This window comes from Dryobates pubescens, chromosome 25, assembly GCF_014839835.1.
Source record: "Dryobates pubescens isolate bDryPub1 chromosome 25, bDryPub1.pri, whole genome shotgun sequence".
NCBI lineage: Eukaryota > Metazoa > Chordata > Aves > Piciformes > Picidae > Dryobates > Dryobates pubescens.
In genome coordinates this window covers 1,961,794-1,984,392 of record NC_071636.1, presented here as the reverse complement: position 1 = coordinate 1,984,392, position 22,599 = coordinate 1,961,794, and the positions used below count along the sequence as shown (strand labels likewise).

General features: G+C 45.9%; 1 protein-coding gene across 1 annotated transcript in view; it reads left to right on the top strand.

Moving 5' to 3' along the window:
• The first annotated feature begins 3,101 nt into the window (after nucleotides 1–3,101).
• The window catches only part of RNFT2 (ring finger protein, transmembrane 2), a 28,871-nt gene continuing 9,373 nt past the window's right edge, over nucleotides 3,102–22,599 (top strand). The window contains exons 1-5 of the mRNA XM_009909659.2: nucleotides 3,102–3,433; nucleotides 5,974–6,452; nucleotides 7,540–7,616; nucleotides 9,909–10,009; nucleotides 13,315–13,468. Coding sequence (XP_009907961.2) covers nucleotides 3,351–3,433; nucleotides 5,974–6,452; nucleotides 7,540–7,616; nucleotides 9,909–10,009; nucleotides 13,315–13,468 — 894 coding nt within the window. The 5' untranslated portion in view covers nucleotides 3,102–3,350. The remainder of the gene's footprint in view (nucleotides 3,434–5,973; nucleotides 6,453–7,539; nucleotides 7,617–9,908; nucleotides 10,010–13,314; nucleotides 13,469–22,599) is intronic.

Below are 22,599 nucleotides of genomic sequence, written 5' to 3'. Positions count from 1 at the left end.
TATGCACACACGTGTGTATACACAACGAAGGCAGAGTACAGCCCAGCAGGCACCCAGGGAATGCCTGTGCAGTGTGCAGGGCTGGAGGTGCTAATCCCAGAGGAAAACGGCCCTGTTGGATCATACACGTGTGAAAGGTTGAAGCTCCTAGGCTTCCTGCTTCTGCCTGTCCTTCCCAAGAAGATGGAGAAGTAAATCTTTCTGTGCTGTGGTGAAAATAACTCTATGCTTGTTCTTCTTACAGATATTCATGTTTGGTGCTGTGATCCAGATGCTTTACAGCCAGCTTGAAGGACCTATGATGAGGTTGAGATTTGGATCATCTTGGATTGTCTGAAGGTGTATAAGATGTCTGCATGCTTTTGAGCTTCCCTGTCTCCCACCGTGGCACCTTGCACCTCTGGTTAAACCTGTTGTTCAGGTACTATTCAAAAATGTCCAAGTGTTGCAAGATGAGAACCTTTAACCCAGTAAAGGCAGGGCCAAGCACCCTTTGGAACAGTCCATTTAAATTCTATCTGATCTTATGTCTGTAGCTCCCTGGGCAGAATAGATGATTAAATCTCATGAAGTACCCCCTCTTCAGTACTTAGCATTCGTGTCAGTGTCCTCTTCATGGCTATTGCTGCAGGAAAAAGTGTCTCCCCATAGAACTGCATGTCATCTGGAACATTATTTCACCCCACATTACAATCTGGTGGACTTCTAAGGGTCTAGAAGAGAGTGAAGGATTTTCCTAGTTGTAGATTTATCTCAGCACTGACTCTAGCTCTCAGCTTGTAGCATGAGGAAGTGGACAAATTTCTTTACGAGCAGTGACCCAAAAGCTCTTCACAGGTAGCACAGTTCTGCCTGCATGGGCCAGCCTGTCTTGGCCTTTTCATTGTGTCTTAATTACTGTTTTGGTTCAAAACCAGAGAGAAAGTCAGGTTAGGATTTAATAATATTTACTGCTGGGAAAGCATAAAAGATTTCTGAAGTATTGTGTGTTGTTAAATGCAGCTTTAAAAAAATCTAGGAAACCCCCAACACTTTTTCTGTCTATTTTTTATTGTATAAACCTTGCAAATTCTTATAAAACACGTTTTGGCCCTGACAACACAACACAAAATGAAACTGGTAGACAGAGATAACTACAAGTTTTGGTCTATTTTTAAGAGAGTGTTGGTGACTTGAGAGTATCAAAAGACTGCAGTTAGAAATAGGTTTCTAGTACTCCTGATGGCCTCCTGTATCCTCCCCATGTGTTAAAAGCTGTGTTTTCCCTGCCATATATGATTATGCCAAATTTTATTTGCACAGCTACATGTGTGTTTATATTAACTGTCAAGGGGCTCTCCAAAGTTGGCATCTCACAATAAAACCCCCATGTGCTCTGCCAGGGATGCTTCAAATCCACTGTTGTTTCAGTTCAGCCCACTTGGGTTCTTCAAGACTGGATGTGACAAACCAGCAGTCTAGTTTGTAAATGTTAGCATTTTCTTTCTCATCCTGTTACAGTTTCAGTAGAGTTACCTGTGTGATTTAGCTGAAAGACTCTTTTCTTCTTTCACTGTTTTGGAACTGTGGTAGGGCAAACTAATTGTACTTTTGCTGCAGGTGTATGTGGTAAGCACAGCTGTCTGGTTTTACACTGTGAACTGCATGATTTGGGCTTTATTAAGGGATACCATCTGGATTTAATGCAAGTTTGCATGGGCTAGTGGGTCAGTGGCAGTGAAGAATATGAATGAAAAGGTTAAAATGGGGGGGAATAAATATTTTCTATTTTCTACTTCTCAGCTCTTTTCTACTTCCTTAGCTGAGAAGTGTTCTCAGAGCCTGTACAGAATACAGGGATAGGGCTGTACATTTATTTACATATATTCACACAGCATGGATTCATAGAATGCCAGGTTGGAAGAGACCTCAGGGATCATCTGGTCCAACCTTTCTAGGTAACAGAGTTTAAAGGAGATGGCCCATCAGCCTTCAGCTTTGCCTGAAGCAGCTGGGGAAAGGTCCTCTGCTAATACACAATAGTTCAAGCATGGAAAAAAGTCACTGACTGTTTCTTAATAGCAATATTTGCATGAACAGAATGCTACAAATCATGTTGTAACTTGTGATGTTCAGAACTGTTTAGAGCCTTTTAGGTTTTGTTCAGTTCTTATAGAATCATAGAATGATTTGGATGGGAAGGGGCCTTAAAGATCATCTAGTTCTGAGCCCCTGCCACAGGCAGGGTCACCTTCCACTAGACCAGGCTGCTCAAGGCCTTATCCAGCCTGACCTTGAATGTCTATAATAGTCTAGGGCTGAGTAGGATCAGAGTGGTGGAGTCACCGTCACTGGAGGTGTTTAGGAGCACAGCAACCCCATGCAGTGCTACAGGCTGGGGTCAGAGTGGCTGAGAGCAGCCAGGAAGAGAGGAACCTGGGGGCACTGGTTGATGGGCCTGCAATGTGCCCAGGCGGCCAAGAGGGCCAATGGCATCCTGGCCTGCAGCAGGAACAGTGTGGCCAGCAGGAGCAGGGAGGTCATTCTGCCCCTGTACACTGCACTGGTTAGGCCACACCTTGAGTCCTGTGTCCAGTTCTGGGCCCCTCAGTTTAGGAAGGAGGTTGACTTGCTGGAACTTAGACACTAGAAAGCAGACATTTAAATAACCAAATAAAAACCTTCTCTCCCTGTTTTAGAGTAGTTTCTGAAGGCAACACCATTTCAATGCCCATTTCCCACTCCAGACCTTACTTTGTTGATGCTGACAGTTCCAGAATAAGTGGGGCAGAATGTGTGATCCTTTGCATATATGCAGATTATTGGTGACCCCTGTGCAGAGTTTGCTAATGGCATTTCTGGTTTCAAAGGAGTTTGTTGCTTATTAAAAAGAATATTGTCATGGTCTGATTGTATTTTCTCATTCAAAGTGTTTATACATTTTCTCTTTCTCCTCCCTCTCAGTTTTGCTTTCCAAAGCAAGTGTCTTCCGAGAAGGAAGAAGGGATTTCATTTCCAGAGAGTGTGTGTTGATTCCCGTGTCACACCGAGAGCTACTCTGTCACTTGTCCTCAAGTCCTTCCTCAGAAGGTGTCATCGCAGAGCTGCACACCCCGTGTGATTCCCACACGCTGCTGGAGGAGATCTGACTGGGTCCTGCCCTGCTTGGAGACCTGTGCTTGTGTGCTTCCATTTGCCAGTTGGAAGTTGTTTCCCCAAAACTCTACTAAGAAACAAATGCAAGCTGGAGGTGCTCTGTCAGAGCAGCAGATGGTTTGTGCCAGCCATGTCCCCAGCCAAGTGGGTTCCACAGCCCTCTGACTGCGTGGGCCTTTGTTAGTCAGGCTGGGATTTGCTGACCTGCACCGTTGATGTTGAGCGTGTTGTGTTTTAGGGTTTTGAGGAAAATGCAGAGACGACACAGCAGCAACACTGACAACCTTCCCCCTGAAAGGTACAGCTCCTGCCTTCTTTTTCCCTCCCTTTTTGTCTCCAGAGGGGACCTTTCAGATTGAAGTGTGTGGTGTGTTTCAGAAAATGAAAGGTCAAAGCTGAGAAAGGCAAGCACTGCATGGAATTGTAGGGTCACAGAGTGGTTTAGGTTGGAAGGAACCTTTAAAGGCCATCCAGTTCAACCCCCTGCAGTCAGTAGGGGCATCTGTAACTAGGGCAGGTTGCTCAGAGCCCTAAACAACCTGACCTGGAATGATTCTATGGGGTATCTTCTACCTCTCTGGGCCAGACTCTCACCACTCTCAGTGTCAAACATTTCTCCCTTCTCTCCGGTCTGAATCTCATTCTTTTAGTTCCAAACCATCACCCCTTGTCCTGTCACAACAGGCCCTGGTCAAAATTCTGTCCTCAGCTTTCTGATTGGCCCCTTTAAGGTACTGAATGGGCTTTAGAAGGTCTCACCAGAGCCTCCTTCATGCTGAGCAACCTCAACTCTCTCAGCCTGTCTTCACAGGAGAGGTGTCACCATGCATGTAGTCAGCCAGGCTTTTTGCTCCATTGAGGGGCAGATTTACTTTCCTCCTTGCTGTCAGTTATCAGCTGCTACCACCTGATCCAGTTTCCTGATCCAGTATGGGACTTATGGGGAGAGTTGACTTAGCATGAGCAGAACGTTTTGGAGCTCAGGAATGAGATTTATGGCACAGTGCTGTGGGGATCCTGAGCACTGTCTGAAAGGATTGATCAACACAGGCAGTTTACACTATTTTTGAGGTGTGTTAAAAGTCTGCTGGGCTGAAGCTCACAACTAATATGACTTGGTATATGATAAAGATTTTGAGTGATCCTTCCCATCATCTATCATTGTATATATCAATATTTAGGAGTAGAATACCTCTAATTCACTTCTGTAATTACAGTATCAGCAAGGGAGCCTTGCCACTGTTGTTGTTCTGGTACTAAATATTCTTCTGTGCTTTCCCAGAGTTAGAGCTTGACCTCTCTTCTTTTTTTCTGTTTTTGCTCCAAAGAAGAAACTAATCTAATTAAGGCAAAGATGGAACTAACAAATTTCATTGCTCTACCTGAGCTGAGACTAAAGTGAAAGACCATCACTAAATATTTCTTAGTGGATTTGCAAATAGAGGTGAAGCTTGATGTCATGACCACTTCTGGCATGGTGCCATTCTTTATTGCAAGTAAAGTAATATCCAATATGCCCAAGCCTCTGTGCACTCTGTGGAGCTGATATCAGCAGGCAAGGCTGGGGCTTGAGACACATAAGATGCTGTGTGGGCCCTCTCATCAGCAATGTAGAGCTCTCTTGAGTCTGTGCAGACTTATTAGGCACTTCAGGATGTGTTTTATAGGAGCAGTGTCTGTTATTAAGTGCAAAAGCAGAGTAATGTATTTGCTCTGGAGTAACTGACTTCAGAGTAATGTCAGTAAATGCTTATGGTTTTTATGAGGGTAAATACATATTGTCAGCAGCAGGCTGGAGTGAAATGCTGTTGCCACTGGTCTTCACTTCTCTTACCTTCAACAGACTCAACAATTTCATCCTTGTTTATCTGTGTTTAAATGTGTCCCTGAATAATTCCTTCCTGCTGCGAGCATAGTGGGATATCCTGATCGTGTTGTTCCAAACAATATTTGTGTCTTTATCTGTGCTGGAGTACACCCCATTTGTTTGTTATGTTCCCAGACATAAACACTGTCAATTTGTGCCCCTGCCTTCTGTATACATCCCTGAATTGTAATGCTAGGTGTAAAATCCAAGATCTGGTTGATGAATATTTTGATCCAGAAAGAGGCGTGCAACGTCATGCTGACTTGATTCCGTGCTGGAGCCTGTGAAGAGGGATTTGGAATGGGGTGTAGCTATACAAAGCCTTTTTGGGAGTTTACTTAGGGGAAGATATTCCCAGAAAGGTTGGAAGCTGTCTCCAGAGTGAGGTGAAGGGCAGTGCTCTGTGCCCTGTAAGGTGCTTGGGGAGGCTTTTTAACCCAAGAGAGAGAAGGGGTTAATGCCCCCCTCTGTATGTGCCTACCTGTGCTGTCTCAGCTTGTGACCACTGCTTCTAAAGTTAAGAGATCTCCAAGGATTAAAACCAAGAGAGACCAAAGCTCTGCAACACACATTATTTATTGGCTTTTCCTCTTGCTGAGCTTTACTTATTCTTTACTCTCCTTTTGCAAGTTAGAGAGCTATTTGCTGCCTGCCAGATGTTGAGTTTGGTATCAGATGCATTATTTCTATGGCTTCTCCAATAGTAAAGGGGGTGTTTGGGAACTCTGTTCCTTAAAGGAAGAGTCAGTACTTTAGAATTACTCTTAATCCCTATTTTAGGAGTCTGGTTTCTAGCCTCTAGTTCTGCAACTCTGACTTTCCAACAGCAAACAGAGGGAAAAGCATCCATCACTTGGAGACCTACATCCTCTGGTAGCGTGTCAGGAGCTGACTGCAGTCAGAAGTGGGCTTAAAGACGGACAAGTTCTGTTTTTGTTGAACCACTTTCCCCTAATCTCCATCCTCTGCAGAAACAGGAGCCAAACAGTCAGTTCTGAAACCAGCGTGGATGAGAGTGGAGTTTTTGAAAGTCTGAAGGCTGAAGCTTCCTCTCCACAGCAGCTGTTCTCAGGCCTGGCAGGTATCCCATCGGGCACCATCACAGCCACGCCATTCCAGTCAGGTTTGGTGCTGGGCTCTTCAGCAGGAGGTGGAGAAGTGTTCATTCAGATGCCAGCCCCAAGGGAGGAAGGGAGCAGCCGTGCAGAGGGAGCTCCGTTTCACCACCGGCAGTCGTCTCATCACTTCCACCACGGCCATCACCGGGGCTCCTCCCTGCTGCACATGGCGGGAGGGGACCGCCACGGGCATGCCGAGGAAGGCAGTGATGAGCAAGCTGGAACTCCAGCCCCAGCTCTTTCAGAGTTGAAAGCTGTGATTGGTTGGCTGCAGAAGGGACTCCCCTTCATCCTAATCCTGCTGGCTAAAGTTTGTTTCCAGCACAAGCTTGGTAAGCATCTCTCTTTTTTGGATTCTGAGTGTATCAGAGAGTGGTTTAGGAAGCTTTATCATGCTGGGATGTCTGATACATTTATCTGCATGACGGTGTCTAGAGGTAGTCTAGCATGAAGGGGACATATTCAAATGCATGAGATAATGCATTTGATAAATTCACTCTACTTTCAGTCCAAGCTGTTTTCAACTGTGTCAATCCCATCTGTTTCCTGCCCTGACCTGTGGGAGACCAATTCTGTTCCTTTCCCTAATCTCTCCTTGGCATTCCTGTGTGGGCTGAGGGAAGTTATCAAGGGTTCTCCATCAGACCTCTCACATTAGTGATTAGCAAAGGCTCCTGTGTAGCACAGAAAGGTTCAGGGGGGTGGGACTCTTGTATAGCTGGAAGGGTGATAGCTGTGAAATCAAACAGCATCAGAAGTGTGTCTTAAGGTGTTCAGCGTTCCCTGAAGAATATGTCTATCCAGGTTTTTTTAATGGTACCAGCATCTTTTGTCCTCTCAGTGGGCATGTAAAATCTATTGATCTAATCTTCCTCTTGCTACAAAATTGTATCTGTGGCTTGTCTGAGGATCCTTACTCATTCTGGGAGTAGGGCACTGAGATTATCACATCGCACGGAAGCCAATAATGCTTGAGCTTAGTCCTCCTACAGCTCTGCCTGGATTCCCAAAACCAGGTACTGATTCATGTCTGCAGCAGCTCACTCTTTGGACCTGGTGTGAGAAATGGTTTTCATGGTGTGCCCAACAAGAACTGCTAAGCTGCTGTTGTAATGCAGTCATCTAGATGAGTTCTGTTAGCAGAGTACAGCCACCACGTCAGTACTCCTTCAGCCCAGAACTAGAGAACCAGAGCAGAGTGTCTGGACTGGGCTGGGTGGCAAATGCTTCATTCCCATTGACCTTGAATTTGACCTTAATATCACGAGTCCAGACTGCCCTATTTTCATTGCCTATATATTTTAATTCCTGGTGCATCCAGAACAGCACCCAATAATTTTTTTCTCTAAGCCTGAGATGCAGAAATGAGGTGGCTTAGGCCTGAGGCTGCTGCTGCTCTGACAGTGCCTTTCCCTGCAGGCATCGCCATGTGCATCGGCATGGCCAGCACCTTCGCCTACGCCAACTCCACGCTCCGAGAGCAGGTTGCTCTGAAGGTGAGTACAGCATCTCACTCCCTTACTCTCCCAGACAGCTTCACTGCTTGTATGCAAAACAATCTTTGTTGACTTTTCTTTTGCTGTGTAGGGCTGAATGCCATGATATGCCTACAGGCTGGTCAGAATAAGGATACCGAGGTGTAATCCTCACTTCCTTCTCCTCCTCCTTCTCTCCATTGATGCTTGCCTACAGTTTCCATTTTCCTCTTTTGTGAGAGTATGGCATAACAAAACAGAGGAAGGATCAGGGATACTGTCATCTGCTTCTGGCTCTGCCACTGACTGGCAGTGCATCAGAATCATAGCATTGTTTTGATTTGAAAAGACCTCTGAGATCATTGACTTCAGTCACTGACCTAAAACCACCACTGGCATTAAACCATGTTCCAAAGTGCCACGGCCACACATTTCTTGAACACCTCCAGGGATGGTGACTCCACCACCTCTCTGTTCCAATGCCTGACCACTCTTTGGGTACAGAAATTTTTCCTAAGTTCCACCCTAACCCTCCCCTGGCACAATTACAGGCCATTTCCTCTCCTGCTATCTCCTGATCCTAAAGAGACTGCAAGTGCTTCTCTGCACCTTAGTTTCCCAATATGCACAGCAGAGATGCTGGACCCTTTTTCACTAGGCAGGGGTGAGATTAAGTGTATTAGCATTTAGATCAGATTTTGAGATGTGCAGCTGAAGGATTTTGCAGCTGCACATAATGCTCTGTTTATAATACATTTTGGATATGAAGAACCTAGCAGATCTTTTCAGATCTGATGATCTTCAGTGTCAGGAGAGTACTTCACCAGCACTAAAAGCACAAGACTAGAATTGCTTTTTGGAAAAAATTCCATGGGTGACACAAGTCAGCAATGGAATAAATGGGACAGGATGCTGAATGAAGAGACAAAGTGCACAATCATGCAATAGATTGCTGTTGCCTTGCACTTTGCCCCTCTGTCTTTCCAGCAGTGTGCCCCTTAATCCGCCTGCTTTAAATCTCAACCTCACATCCCTGGCTGTTGAGTAGCTATAAAGAGCTGGTGTCTTAATAAATCAGCTCACAAGAAAAATGCTAGGGGTTTTCCTCCCAGGGGGAAAATTTACTTCCCAAAGTTACACTGGGCCAAGACCCAGGAAAGCTCTTCTGTCATCCAGCTTCCCTCTATAATGTCTTTTGAAATGCACAATTTGCACTTCTTATGAACTTCAATTATTTCTGCACTTAAAAAATGCATGTTCTAGAACCTCCACACATTCAGGTAACATTCCTATGTGCTACATGTACTGGTGGGTTATAGAATCATAGAATAGTGTTGGGTTGGAAGGGACCTTCAAGATCATCCATTTCCAACTCCCACCCCATGGTCAGGGACACCTTCCACTAGACCAGATTGCTCAGGGCCTCATCTAACCTGGCCTTGAACACCTTCAGGGAGGGAGTATTCACAACCTGCCTGGGCAATGACTTCCAGTGTCTCACCAGCCTCACTGGAAAGAATTTCTTCCTAATCTCCAATCTAAATCTGCCCTTCTCAAGCTTCAATCCATTTCTCCTTGCCCTGTCACTACAAGCTCCTGTGAAAAGTCCCTTATTTTATGTTTGACTTAGCTAAGTCTTCTTCTATGTGACTTTGGATCTGTTTGTAAAAAACCCCTTTTGCTGAAGTGTCATTCCCAGCAGGTGAGAGCTCAGAATTCCAAGACAATACATGGGACTGATGTTTTGCTCATCTGCTTGTCAAACTGCATGTTTAATATCAGGAGAGTTTAGGGGCCTCAGGAAAGATCCTAACTTGGATAAGTGCATTCTGCAAGTGAGGCTGCCATTTTCAGTTAATTATTTCAACTAATTTCTCTGAAGTTACTTCATTTGAAAAGGTTACATTTCTGCTTGTGTTTCATAGTCATAGAATTGTTTGGGTTGGAAAAGCCCTCTGAGATCATCCAGTCCAACCATCCAACACCACCATGGCTGTTAAGCCATGTCCCAAAGTGCCATGTCTGCATGTTTCTTGAACACCACCAGGGATGGGGACTCCACCACCTCCCTGGGCAGCCTGTTCCAATGCCTGACCAGGAATAAATTTTCCTGATTTCCTGTCTAAATCTCCCCTGTATATCTTTACCTAGCAGCCTGTTCCTGAGTCTTAATCCTATGTAAAACCAACAAATTACTGGACACTTAGCTGCATGTTATGTTCTCTGGATTGGTCTTGCTTTTTCATTAACTGAAGGCTCAGCATGACTCATGAGACTTGGAATTTATCTTCTCTGCTTCTTTTTCCCACTCAGGAGAAGAGATCAGTGTTGGTTGTCTTCTGGATCCTGGCCTTTCTCACTGGAAACACCTTGTACTTGCTTTACACATTCAGCTCTCAGCAGCTGTACAACAGGTGGGCAAAATTTACAATGTAGGTGATGGAAGTAAGGGGGAATTGCCAGGGAGGAGCAGAGGGAAGCCCACTTTTCCCCACACTACAGGAATAAGTGTGAATAGTCAAGAGTTATACTGCCCTTGTTACATCTTTGAGGTACTTCCAAGGGAGGAAAATGTGTGCATCTCCTCCATCTATTGGTACACCTGTGCTCCTGGCAATAAATCATAGGATCATAGAATGGTAGGAGCTGGAAGGGACCTCTAGATATCGAGTCAAATTCCCAGATAGGTCTTGAAAGTCTCCAGAGAAGGAGGCTCCACAATCTCTCTCTGGGCAGCCTGCTCCAGGGCTCCAGCACCCTCACACCAAAGAAGTTTCTCCTCAGGTGGAGGTGGAACTTCCTGGGTTCCAGCTTATCGCTGTTGTTCCTTGTCACTGGGCACCACCAAGAAGAGCCTGGCACCTTCAGCTTGACACCCACCCCTCAGGTATTTATAGACATTGATAAGATTTCCCCTCAGCCTTCTCTCCAGACTAAACAGCCCCAGGTCTCTCAGTATTTCTTCCTAGCAGAGGAAGCCTCTTAGCCTCTGTTGGACTCTCCAGTAGATCCCTCTCTCTCTTGAACTGGAGAGACCAAACTGGATACAAGACTCCAGGTAATGACATAAGCAGGGTCTAAATAGGCCAAGGTGTGATGATACACCACAGTGGTACTGCTTGAAACATGCACACCTGCTGCTTTCTTATGTACTGAAGCAAGGTGGAGACTTTTATAGTGGGACTTCTGCATTTCCATTCTGACCACTGTGACTGAACATAAAGAGCAGGTGTTGGAAGCAGATAAGAAACTGACCCACTGGTTTTCCTCTTCTTAGAATGTTTTCTCTTCAAACTATCAAGCTTTGAGTATATTACTGGAGATTAAATAGTGGAACTTAACTTCAGTCTCCTCAGGCTTAGAGGCACTTGGATCTGATTAAGATAGCCTCCAGTTTCAGAGCAGTCCTCAAATGCAGGAAAGTTGGTACCCATGGATTTGGCTCAGTACTATCCCTGCTTATTACAAAACAGGGATTAAGTGACAGATAGGAAGCAAAGCTACAGAACTTAAGTAGAATAAATTGGAAGAACTGGAGCAATATCAGACCTTGAGAAAGCAGCTGTGATATTATTATCTAAACCCCTGTGAATTATCCTCCCAATGAAAAATGCTGTTTGTCCCACTGAAGGGGATTTAGCACTTCAGACTGAAAATAAACTGTGTGCAACATGCATCATCTTGGCTAGATGGCTCTTGGGTATGTGTTTTGAGTCACTTTTTTCATTGCCTTCCCTGCTTCCTCCCACCAATAATGTCTATGCAGTGAAAGAGTCAAGGGCTGCCCACAACCCTGCTGTCCTTTGGAATTGCCTCAGTGTATTTGGGGATTGATCATTGGAAAGCTGTGTGTGCAAATGCTGCTAGAAAGGGGGAGAGAAGAGAAGGCTTCTTATGATAGGATGGGAATGGATTGAAGCTGGAGGAGGGCAGGTGTAGACTGGAGATTAGGAAGAAGTTCTTTCCAGTGAGGATGGTGAGACACTGGAACAGGTTGCCCAGGGAGGTTGTGGATGCTTTCTCCATGGAGGTGTTCAAGGCCATGGAATGGCTCAGGTTGGAAGGGACCTTAGAGATCATCTACTCCAACCTCCCTGCCATGGACAGGGACGCCTCTCAACAGGACTTGGCTCAAGGCTTCATCCAAGCCAGAGAAGGACTACAAAGATGATCCAAGGGCTGGAACACCTCTGCTATGAGGATAAGCTGAGAGAGCTGGGGTGCTTCAACGTGGAGAAAGCTCAAGGGGGACCTCAGAGCTGTCTCCCAATACCTGAAGGGAACCTGCAGGAGGTCTGGAGAGGACCTTTTCATAAGGGTGTCTAGAGAAATGACATGGTGGAATGGTTTGAAACTGAGAGAGGGTAGGTTGAGACTGGAGTTTAGAAAGAAGTTCTGTATGAGGGTGGTGAGATTCTGGAATAGGTTGCAAGGGTGGTTGTGGATGCCCCCTTCCTGGAGGTGTTCAGGAGTTTCAGCAAATTGAGGCCATCCTAGGCATTTTTTACAGCATCATTTATCAGCAGTGAGCAGCTTGGGCAACAGCTTCACTGAGGGGCCTGTTCCTGCAAGTGTTGTGCTGCTGTGTCTTGCTTGAGCTACTGTATCTACTGCTTGCTGTGTGGGGACCTGGGAGTATTCACAAGGCAGGCCTGGGAACTTAGAAATAGCTGCTTTGGTTTCATTTCTTTCTGGCTTATTTTTCATTTCCTGAATGATTTACTTTTTGTTTGTTTCTAGTGCATGAACAGTAGTAAAGTCTCTGATTCTGTTTCTGTTTTTAGGGTGTAATTTTACCTGTTGTGCTGTGCCAGTGTTGTGAGTATTTTAAATTCACATTCAGGCTTTTCATTTTGGGTTGGTTATTTTACTTTTGCCTTTTTTGTTTGTTTGTTTGTTTGTTAAGTTTTTGCTTTCTACAATGAGGCTTTAGGAGGTAAACGTCCTGAAGAGAAATCCTGGTTGTTCAGTCTGAATAGGGTTCTTTATTGCTGCTCAGGTCAGTAGCTGCTTCCATTGCTCTATGAAGTTCTGCTGTCCTGGACTCCCCTTCTTTAAAGGGCAATGTTCAGACCAGTCAATAGCATGATATAAGGGGCAGTCCATTTGGGATCTTTGGTTCAGGTAAGAGTTGCTAATTAACAGAGCCCAGCTCTTGTTCTGCTTCAGACAAGGACAGGTGCTATCAGAGCATGACACAGATGAAGTTCTGACCTTACAGCCACACCTAGTACAGTGCTCCCTTTGCCACCAGTTTTTTTGATACACACAAGTAGCTTTGGAAACTGCTGTCTCTGCAGTAGTTCTACCTGTGGCAAGCCAACCTCAGAGGCCAGGGTGGTCTTGACTTGGCCACGACTCCTCCCTGGAATCATAACTGCTGCTGACCTGGACTTCAAAAGAGAAGCTTTTACACTCAGAGAGGGTAGAGCAAGCCTGCAAACTAGGGACACTGTCATTAGACCAAAAGATCTGGTGCTGGGTGGATTGCAGGTTGTGGAGGTTGCAGCCTTCCTTGTTTGGGTAGGAGCAAAGTGAAGATGCTCAGAACAACCACAGGACCAATTTGTGTGGCTTAACCCTCTTGCCCTGGGGAGCTGCACTGAAGGTCAGTGGAGTTTCTAGGCTTTCTCTAGCCAGCAGTAGATACAGCTGCTATCAAGAAGCGTGAGTGGGGTTCTCCTCATTGGTATTTGAGCCTTGATGTCATGCCTTTCAGCCTTATATTCCTGAAACCCAACCTTGAAAGCCTGGACTTCTTTGACTTGATGTGGATCGTGGGGATTGCAGACTTTGTGCTGAAGTACCTCACCATCGCGCTCAAATGCCTCGTCGTAGCCCTGCCCAAGATCATCCTAGCTGTCAAGTCAAAGGTAAGAGTCCCTTTTCTTCTTGATATGTAGATGTTTATCTTTGATAAGCTGATACCTGTAGAGCATGTTTGCAGCATAAAATAGGGGTGGAAGAGTAAAAATAACAAAATCATTGGCAGAAAGTAATTCGAGTAGCAAGTTTGGGGTTTTAAGCCATCACCGAGCTGAGCAAGGGCTTGGTAATACCAGCAAGTAATTAAAGTCTAGAGGGGAAGAGGGAAGCATTGCTTTAGAAGGAATAGGTACTAGCAGTGAGATGACTGTTTTGCTGGTTCATCTTGTTCTAACCCTTCTTTTCTGAGTATTCTGTGTAAAGAGGCATTTTTGAAGCACAGATCGCTTCATTTCATGGCAAGAAATTGCAAGTCCTTATCTCTGTGGCTTTCCAGTTGGGACAAAGAAGTACCAGCATTAAACTGAAGCTGCTAATGCCACAAGTGAGCAGCTCTAACCACGAGTGAGGAGAGATTTTAACTGAATTGTTAAGATACTTCAATGTCTCTGAAATCTTGTAGGCTAGACCTAACTGCTGAAACCATGGCACTGCATTCTCTTGAAATCCCTTGTCTGATTTTTTACCCTCTCACATCTGTCATCCTTGCCTCTCAGTGTCTGCATTTTAGTAGTAAATGTAGCAATCTATATTATTTGCATTCAGTGAAGAAAGTTTCTGGCAGCTGTTGGGATGAAAGGCACGAGATAGATGCAAGATACTCTCATTAATCGCTGGAAGTCTCAGGCAGGGCACTTAAGGGGATATCTAAACTGGGAATAGTTTTGCTTACAAATGACATGGGTGGCAGGGGAGTTGAACAGTTTGTCCCTGCACAGCAGGGCTATTTGAGATGGTTATTAATTTATTTCTGGCAATTGTCCAGCTCTTTCCCCCCCCCTTCCTTCCTTCTTCTTCTATTATTATTATTATTATTTTATTTTGGGAGATTAATGTGCTAGGTCAGAGCATAATCCAGCCTGGGGAGGGAGGGAAAAGTGATGTGAATAGTCTTCCCAAGATAAATTGCAGTGTTGGAAAAGGTTCACAGCCTTTGCTTGCTTGTCTGAGAGCTATCCCAAGTACTCATTAATCCTTGTCTGCAGAGAAGAAAGAGAAGGGGTCTTTATTTGCAGCTACAGTGGGAGGCTGGTAAGATCACATCTGTCAAGGGCCTGTAATGACTCAGAGCACAGATGCTTCATTTTTAATACCTTTTTCTGGACAGCAATATTTCTCACTTTTTTTAAGTCCCTTTTTGTCTTAGGATGTTGTTGATGGTCTCACTGTCCCTGGACATCTGAGGCTGCCGTTACCTACCACTATGGATCTGGGTTTATCTTCATCCCCTCTCTACTCTGCATGCATTAAGCCAACTAGGGATGAGATCTGGTGTAACAAATTAAACAAGATCAAACCAGGATGGGAGAGCTCCAAGAGAACCCCAGGATGCCATAAAATGTGTAATTGGTAAGCACATAGCTGAGCTCCTTCCCTGAGCCTGGTGACCCTCCTTACTTCTAGAGCCCAGCACAATGCTACCAATCTTATTTTTCAGATCATTTTCTTAGATGTGATATTTTTTTTCCCCTGAGTCAGAGCAGATCTATTGCACCTTAGGCACATTAACTTGGACCAAATTCTAATCAAGTTATTTGCTATCTGCCATCTTACCACTTGCCAGATGCAAAGTTGTTCTCTTCCTCCCCATCTGCTTGTAGTAGTGTTCCTGCTTTGAGCCCAGCTTGTAGTGTATGAACTTTTGGATGGCTGTCACTCAGTGGTAACAGGTAGCAAGCTGCTGGAGAAATAAAATACACTCCCAGAGTAGAGCTAAAAGCTTCTTTCAAAATATACAGAGAATTTTTCTGCTGATAAGTAGGCAGAGCAGCAGCCTCTGGCTCCCTGGAATGTAGAGCCTGAAGTGGAGAGTGCTATACCGGCAGGGATGTAGCTCAGCACAGCTGTGAATGGGACAGGTTTTTAATCTCCTGCTTCCTTCCAGTACCTTCTTGCTGGCAAGTCAGTAATAGATGATAAAACTTGCCCATGGATGGGATATCAGCAACTTTGATCAGTTTGCACTCAACCTCTGAGCACGCTCTTGAGCTCTTCCTCACTGTGGAAGTTCAAAGGCACCTCCAAAGCTAGCCTGGCTTTTCATGCTGTTCCTTGAGATTGTAGTCTCCTCTGAATACTCTGTGGTTGTCACTGATACCTGTGTAGATTGTCTAGTTCAGATACCTCCTCTGAATGTCCTTCTTTTAGGTCTCTTACCTCTCTATACCCATTGTGACAGGAGCAAGATCAGATTGTTCTCCCTTATGCATCAAAATCTTCATACCTGTGGCTGAAGACATCCCTTCCTCCCCAGGAGCTGTGATCATCAAGCTCAGGACAAGTTTTCCTAGCAGCTGTGCTCATGATTTCTTTGGGAGGGGGGCTTGGCTCCCACCCTGCATGCTGAAGGCTCTCCATTAAAAAAGGCAAATAAGATCATTTGGTTCAATATAAAATGAATTAAAGTAAATTAAACTGCAGGAGCCATGTGGCCTGCAGAGGCCTCCATTGTTGTACACACATCAATGGCAGCTTTTCATTTTCACTGCTAAGGAATGACAGCTTGAGGGGGGTGGAATTCAAAATAAGGAAATAAATAATAAAAAGACACAGTTGCCAAAGATTTCCTTTAGGAAATCCCAGGTGCCTGCAAGGCTCCCATCCCCTCCTCATGCTGTTGTCAGCAATCTAAGCTGCTGTCCTCGAGAATGGAGTGAAGCGTGAAGGGGAAAGGGAGAAAGAAAACAAAACCAGGAGAACTAAATTGGTATCCCAGGTTTCTTTATACACATCCCCATCTCTGTAGGGGAGAAAGACCCCAAGGACACACTTTTTTTCCCCCCCAGTACTCTGTTACATAAGAAGGGCCCCAGGTATTTTCTTTGCATGCTCAGTACAGCTGGACAGCCAAGGTACAAGGTACTGCAGTGCCAGAAGGTTGAAAATTCAGAAGGAAAACAGCACTACCTTCCTGTGGAGAACACAGCATGGAATTACTGTTGAAGAAATACTTGTCCAGATCTGGCTTTCAAACAAAACTGACATTGCAGATGAGGTTTTTGATGGCAAGACTGGCATGACTCCTGTGAAAAACCCAGGTGAAGCTTTCTCTTCATGCTGTTTAAATGGTGTGCCAAACACTAGTCCACACTGGCACTGTGGACTCCTCACTGCACCTTTGAGAGGATTTACTTGGTGGGGTTTTAGATTTAACAAAAAATATACAAAAGCACCAAAAACCCAATACAAACCCATGCCATCTCATCAGATCTGCTTGGAGAAAACTTGACCTGTATAGAATCATAGAATTGTTGGGTTGGAAGGGACCTCAAGGATCAGCTAGCTCCAGCCCCTCTGCCATGGCCAGGGACCCCTCACACTAGATCAGGCTGCCCAGAGCCACATCCAGCCTGGCCTTCAAAACCTCCAGGGATGAGGTTTCCACTGCCTCCCTGGGCAACCTGTGCCAGTGTCTCACCACCCTCATGGGGAAGAACTTCTTCCTAACATCCAATCTGAATCTCCCCATTTCTATAGGATCATAGAAGAATCATAGTGTGTGGTAGACCTTCTTGACCTAGTTTTGCACTTGGGCTTTGATCTTTTTCAGGTGCATATCATGTTTCCTAGCATAGGTGGTTACAGCTCTGCCTTGTCAACTGGCACACAAACTGATTAGCCTCTCCTTGATGATCTTGGATGCTGTTTGGGTGAACTCATTCAGAAATAGGATCACTCTTTCTTGAAACACAGTCTGAGCTTTGACCTCCTAAAGCCACAGGGGCTGTGTCATGATTGTGCAAAGACTTTTTCCTGCTGCAGGTTGGGACAGATGTGATGTCCCTGAGTCAGAAGTAGGGGATTTATTACCCATGAAAGAGGAGGACTGACTACAGCCTAAGATGAGGTACTGAGAGACTCTTTTCTGTCCCTCTCCCTTTAAAAGTCACCACTACTAAACTTTTTAAGGTCATGAGTGCTCTTAGGTGCCTTCCAAGTTTAACTTTCCAGTTCAAAACAGCCAAGATGTGACTTTCAGAAGTGCTGTGCACCAACTCATTTCTCTCTCTAGTCCCACCTCAGAATTACTCATTAGCCTTGCATGGATTTTCACCAGCATCCTCAGTGCCTCAATCTTGTTTACTGCTCCAACCCAGCACTTCCTTATCTTGGCAATATGACCTGAAATCTCTGCAGAGTCTGCTCTCTGATCCAAATTGCCAGCAGGTCTCCAAAGTTGTTTTTTTTCCTATCATCTTCCTGTTTCAGAATATGTCCTAATGCTGCTGGCAGCAGAACAAGTGAGACTTGGAACTTCCCTTGAGTGCTAATCACAACTTACAGTTGCCTCATTGCAACTTCTCTCACTTCTCTTCCATCCTATTTTAATTCCACTGTGCAAAGCCTTAGCATGCCTTTCTGTTTCCTTCCGTGGAGGCACACACAAACACTTCAACCAAGCCTTATGTCAAAAGAAACTAGAGTCAGTGCTCAGTTAGGCTATGAGGGAATTCACATTGCTTCTGCAGCTGTAATTTGCCCCCTTTTGTGTGTATAGGATGTGATTCCATCTTTAATTATGGAATTCCATGTTATTTGTCTCTTAAGACCTCTTCTATCACCAGTGTACGAAGCAAGGTGAGGTATTGAGAGAAGCTGTGGTAGAAAGTGAAAAGAACAAAGAGACTGTTGGAAAAAGAAGACTGTTCTATAAGTTCAAGCTGAATGCTACACTGGAGAATTAAACTTCATCCTTTACTTTGCCAAATAATTCCTACAAAAATCATGTGCAGCTGCAAACTGAAGTCAGTGGTTTAGCTCTTAATGGTAATGTGAGCTGTAAAGTGAAGTGCTTTAGAGAGAGTCTGATCCCTGACATCTCAACTTGGACACCAAAACAGCCTTAGTCTTTCTGTGTCCCAACTTTTCATGTAGAAGATGCAGAGAATAGGTGTACTTGATGGCAGCCAGCAATATGGGGGGGAAATGTGGGGGGTTTAAGCCTTTTACTGTAGTGATGTCAAAGAGACTGAAGAAGTTTTAGTCATTGGCTATTCTGAACAGAACTCAAATGGCATGGAGGGGCTTGGGGGTACCCTCAGCAAGTTCACTGATGATACAAAACTGGGGTGGGTGGCTGACACCCTGTCAGGCTGTGCTGCCACCCAACAAGGTCTGGAGAGGTGGGTGAAAGAGAACCTCATGAGGTTCAGTAAGGACAAGTGCAGAGCCTGGGGAGGAATAACCTCAGGCACCAGTACAGGCCAGGGGTTATCTGCTGGAAAGCAGCTCCATGGAGAAAGACCTTGGAATCCTAGTGGGACAGCAGTGAGTCCTTGTGGCCAAGAGGGCCAAAAGCATCCTAGGGTGCATCAAGAAAAAAGTGGCCAGCGGGTCTAGGGAGATTCTCTCCCCCACTACTGTGCCTTGGGGAGACCACACCTGGAATACTGTGTCTGGTTTTGGGCTCCCCAGTTCAAGAGAGACAGGGGTCTGCTGGAGAGAGTCCCACAGAGCTACAAGGATGAAGAAAGACTGAGAGCCCTGAGGCTGTTCAGTCTGGAGAGGAACAGGCTGAGAGGGAACCTGATCAATGTCTGTAAATAACTGAGGGGTGGATGTCAAGATGAAGGTGCCAGGCTCTTCTTGGTGGTGCCCAGTGATAGGACAAGGAACCATAGGGATAAACTGGAACCCAGGAAGTTCCACCTCAACATGAGGAGACACTACTGTGAAGGTGCTGAAGCAGGCTGCCCAAAGAGGTTGTGGAGTCTCCTCTGGAGATTTTCCAGACCCACCTGGATGCATTCCTGTGTGACCTGCCCTGTGTGCTCCTGCTTTGGCAGGGTGGTTGGACTTGGTCTCTGGAGGTCCCTTCTAATCCCTGACATTGTGTGGTTCTGTGACAGGCTGCACACCTGCCACCAAACAACAAGGAGGTAAGAAAGTGCTGCTGAGTTCCCTGCATAATGAGTACCACTCACCCTGTGGAAAAAAAATTAGTAATAATAATCTGTGTTCACCTCTTGAGGCTGTAACACTGCACAGCCAGGGAGAAATTTGCAACTGCCTGAAAATCCTCAGTTCTGCTCTGTCAAAATAAGTGCTTGATTTCATGTACAAAAATAGCCTGTGTGGTAAAGAGGGAGAGGCAAACAGAGGCTTACACATGAGTCAGTGACTTAGCTTTGAACAAAGCTTTCTGAAAAAAATAAACCAAAAAAAACCCCCAAACCCAAAAAGGATTCAGAATGTCACCATGTGGTGTGAGAAGGCTCATGAGCACAGTTGCTATAATTAAATCCAGTGTGCTAATGAAGTGTTTAATAACAGCAGTGGCAGCCTGTCGGCGTCTGCAGTGACTGACCCCCCGGAGGAAGCAGGGCAAGCCGTGTGGTGCTTACTTTTTAGTCAGGCTTAACTCCAACCTGTTGCAAGGCCTTGATGAGAGGAGAGCCTCTGCAGTGGTACCTGAGTCTGCCCTAACCAGGAGCTGGAAGTTCAGGTAATCCCCTCTTTCATCTCTGCAGTCCTGCAAGGTAGAGACGCTAGCTCTCCGCAGTCCAGTCGTGTGTTGGGGCTGGCTCACAGGCTCACCAGAGCCAGCGTCTGCTGATCTTAGAGGGTTGTTCAGTCTCTGCAGAGTGCATTCAAGAGGAGATGCCCAGATTTGCATGGATTTTTATGAAGTGGAAGTCACCTGACAGAGGCAGGCCTTGCCTTACTTCAGGCTGTTCCAAGTCCCATGCACAAGAGCAGTAACTGGTTTTGTACTGAAGATAACACACAGCGCTTCCTAATCTTGATGAGATATCACTGAAGTGCTTCAGCTGAAGTTTTCAGACAAAGTACAGCTTGAGACAAAGATTTGGCTTTGAAAGTTTCAACCTAAATAGCCAAGATACAGCAAAGCCATAAAGCAGAAGACAGAGCTTACAAAGTGCTGGGTGCCATTGGCACTCGGTGACTTTCAGAAGGCTAAGCCTTGTTTTCCAGCTTCTGGCTCAGAAGGAAGATCCTCTGCTGCTGCTGCAGCCCTTTGTAGAGTTCCTGCTGATTCTCTGGGTGCTTCTCCTAGTTCAAGAAAGAGGGCTGGTGTGCTGCACTGAAGATTCAGATTGCCTGACAAGATTTCTATTTCTGTGAGCATTCACTGCAGCACCAGTTCTCTTCTGAATGTTGATCAGCTGTCATTTGTCTTGCTCCTCCTAGCTGTGATCACTAAGCTCAGCAACAGGCCTCTCAATGGTGGAATGGGTGGTATCAATGGGCTGGATGGGGAGATGCAGCCATTGAAAATCACCCTCACTTTTGTGAGGGTGTTAACAAGCATCTGTCTGCTGAGAGCCCCCAGTCCCCTGCAGTTACCACTGAAAACTGGAGATCTGCATAAGGAGTTACAAAAGCTTTGTAAAGCCTGGAGCATTTCTGTGTAGAAAAATGAAGCTCGTGGCTTGCTGCATGTTCATTGTAGAGCCACACTCTGCCACTTCCAATCCCACAGCCTGTCTGGATTGCCTGTGACCCATCTTTTCCTTACATCTGGCTGTGGGCTCCAGTGTTTGAGTGCATCAAAAGAGCTGGCAAGGGACTTCATACAGGGCTTGTAGTGATAGGACCTGAGGGGATGGATTGAAGCTGGAGGAGGGCAGATTTAGACTGGAGGTTAGGGAGAAATTCTTTCCAGTGAGGCTGGTGAGACACTGGCACAGGTTGCCCAGGGAGGTTGTGGATGCCCTCTCCCTAGAGGTGTTCAAGGCCAGGTTGGATGAGGCCTTGAACAGCCTGGGCTGGTGGGAGGTGTCCCTGCCCATGGCAGTGGGTTGGACCTGGATGACCTTTAAGGTCCCCTCCAACCCAAACCATTCTATGAATCTCAGCTTTGATGCCCCAAATGCTGGATCCAGAAGTTCCATCTGATGCAATGAGTAAGTAAGCAGTGACCTGTCCCAGCCCAGCCTGCTGGGGAAGCAGGGCAAAAAAGGTAAAGGATGAGAATGAGCCTGGTGGGAGGAACAAATCAGAGAAAGCTAACAGTTTGCTGCCTTTAGCTTGCTGGTAGCTTTCATCAGAGCTGGGTAAGGAGGGAGGCAGCTGCCTGTGCAGGGAAGGAAGTGACAGCACGGTCATTAGCAGCCTGCGACCCTCTGTCACAGGGGCTCCTGAAATAAACGATGATGCTATTGAAGCATGAGGCTGGATAGAGACCTCTGTGCTAATTTAATAAATTGCTTGCATTTAGGAGCCCAGATTGTCCCTGTTATATTTTTGCTATGTGATGCCACCTGGGATTAGCAAGGAGGAGGGGAGGAGCGGGGGGAGGAAGCGAGCAGCAGCCCAGGCCCGTTAGCAACCGCTGGTGTGACCTCACTCGGTGTCCCGGGGGGGAAATGAGATCATGAGAATGCCAGAGCTCTCTGAAGGATTGGATTTGCTGGGTACAGCAGGATGGCCTGCCAGTGATCTCATCCCTGGGACCTGAGGGAAGGGCGAGAGCTGCTGCTGGCCTCCTGGGCTGCAGGGGACTTAATCCCCGCTCCAGATCTCACCAATTAGCAGCTGGCCTGCGCTGACATCACCCATGACAAAGCTAACTGGGACAGCACAGCAAAATTCCAGGGGAACTTCCCCTTCTCCCTGATCTTGTCAAAGAAAAGCATTTTGACAGGTCAAAAGCAAGTCTTTCAGGCCAGATAATGTCATAGCAGATGAAGCTCACAGCTTGCCTGACCTAGTGCCCTGTCACCAGTTCTGCCTTTTAAGCAGCGTGGGACAGAGCATAAACGTGTCCTCATTAAGACCAGAGGGTCCTGAATGAGATGCCTTATTTAGCCAGCTGCCCTGGTCTTAGGTGCTTTAAAATAGAAAGGATGTGGTAAGCAAAGTCCATTTCAGCTGTTGTACCTCGTGGCTGTAGTAAGGCAGGGGGGAGTCGGTTACCTTGCACGTGTCCTTGCAGGAAGGAAAGCTTTCTGGTGGGAGTAAACACCTGAATGACAGGGACAGCTTTGGTGAAGGTTCAGAGGATGTTGCTCATTCTTTGAGTCTCTTGAGAGAGAAGTGTTTCAGCCAGCATGCT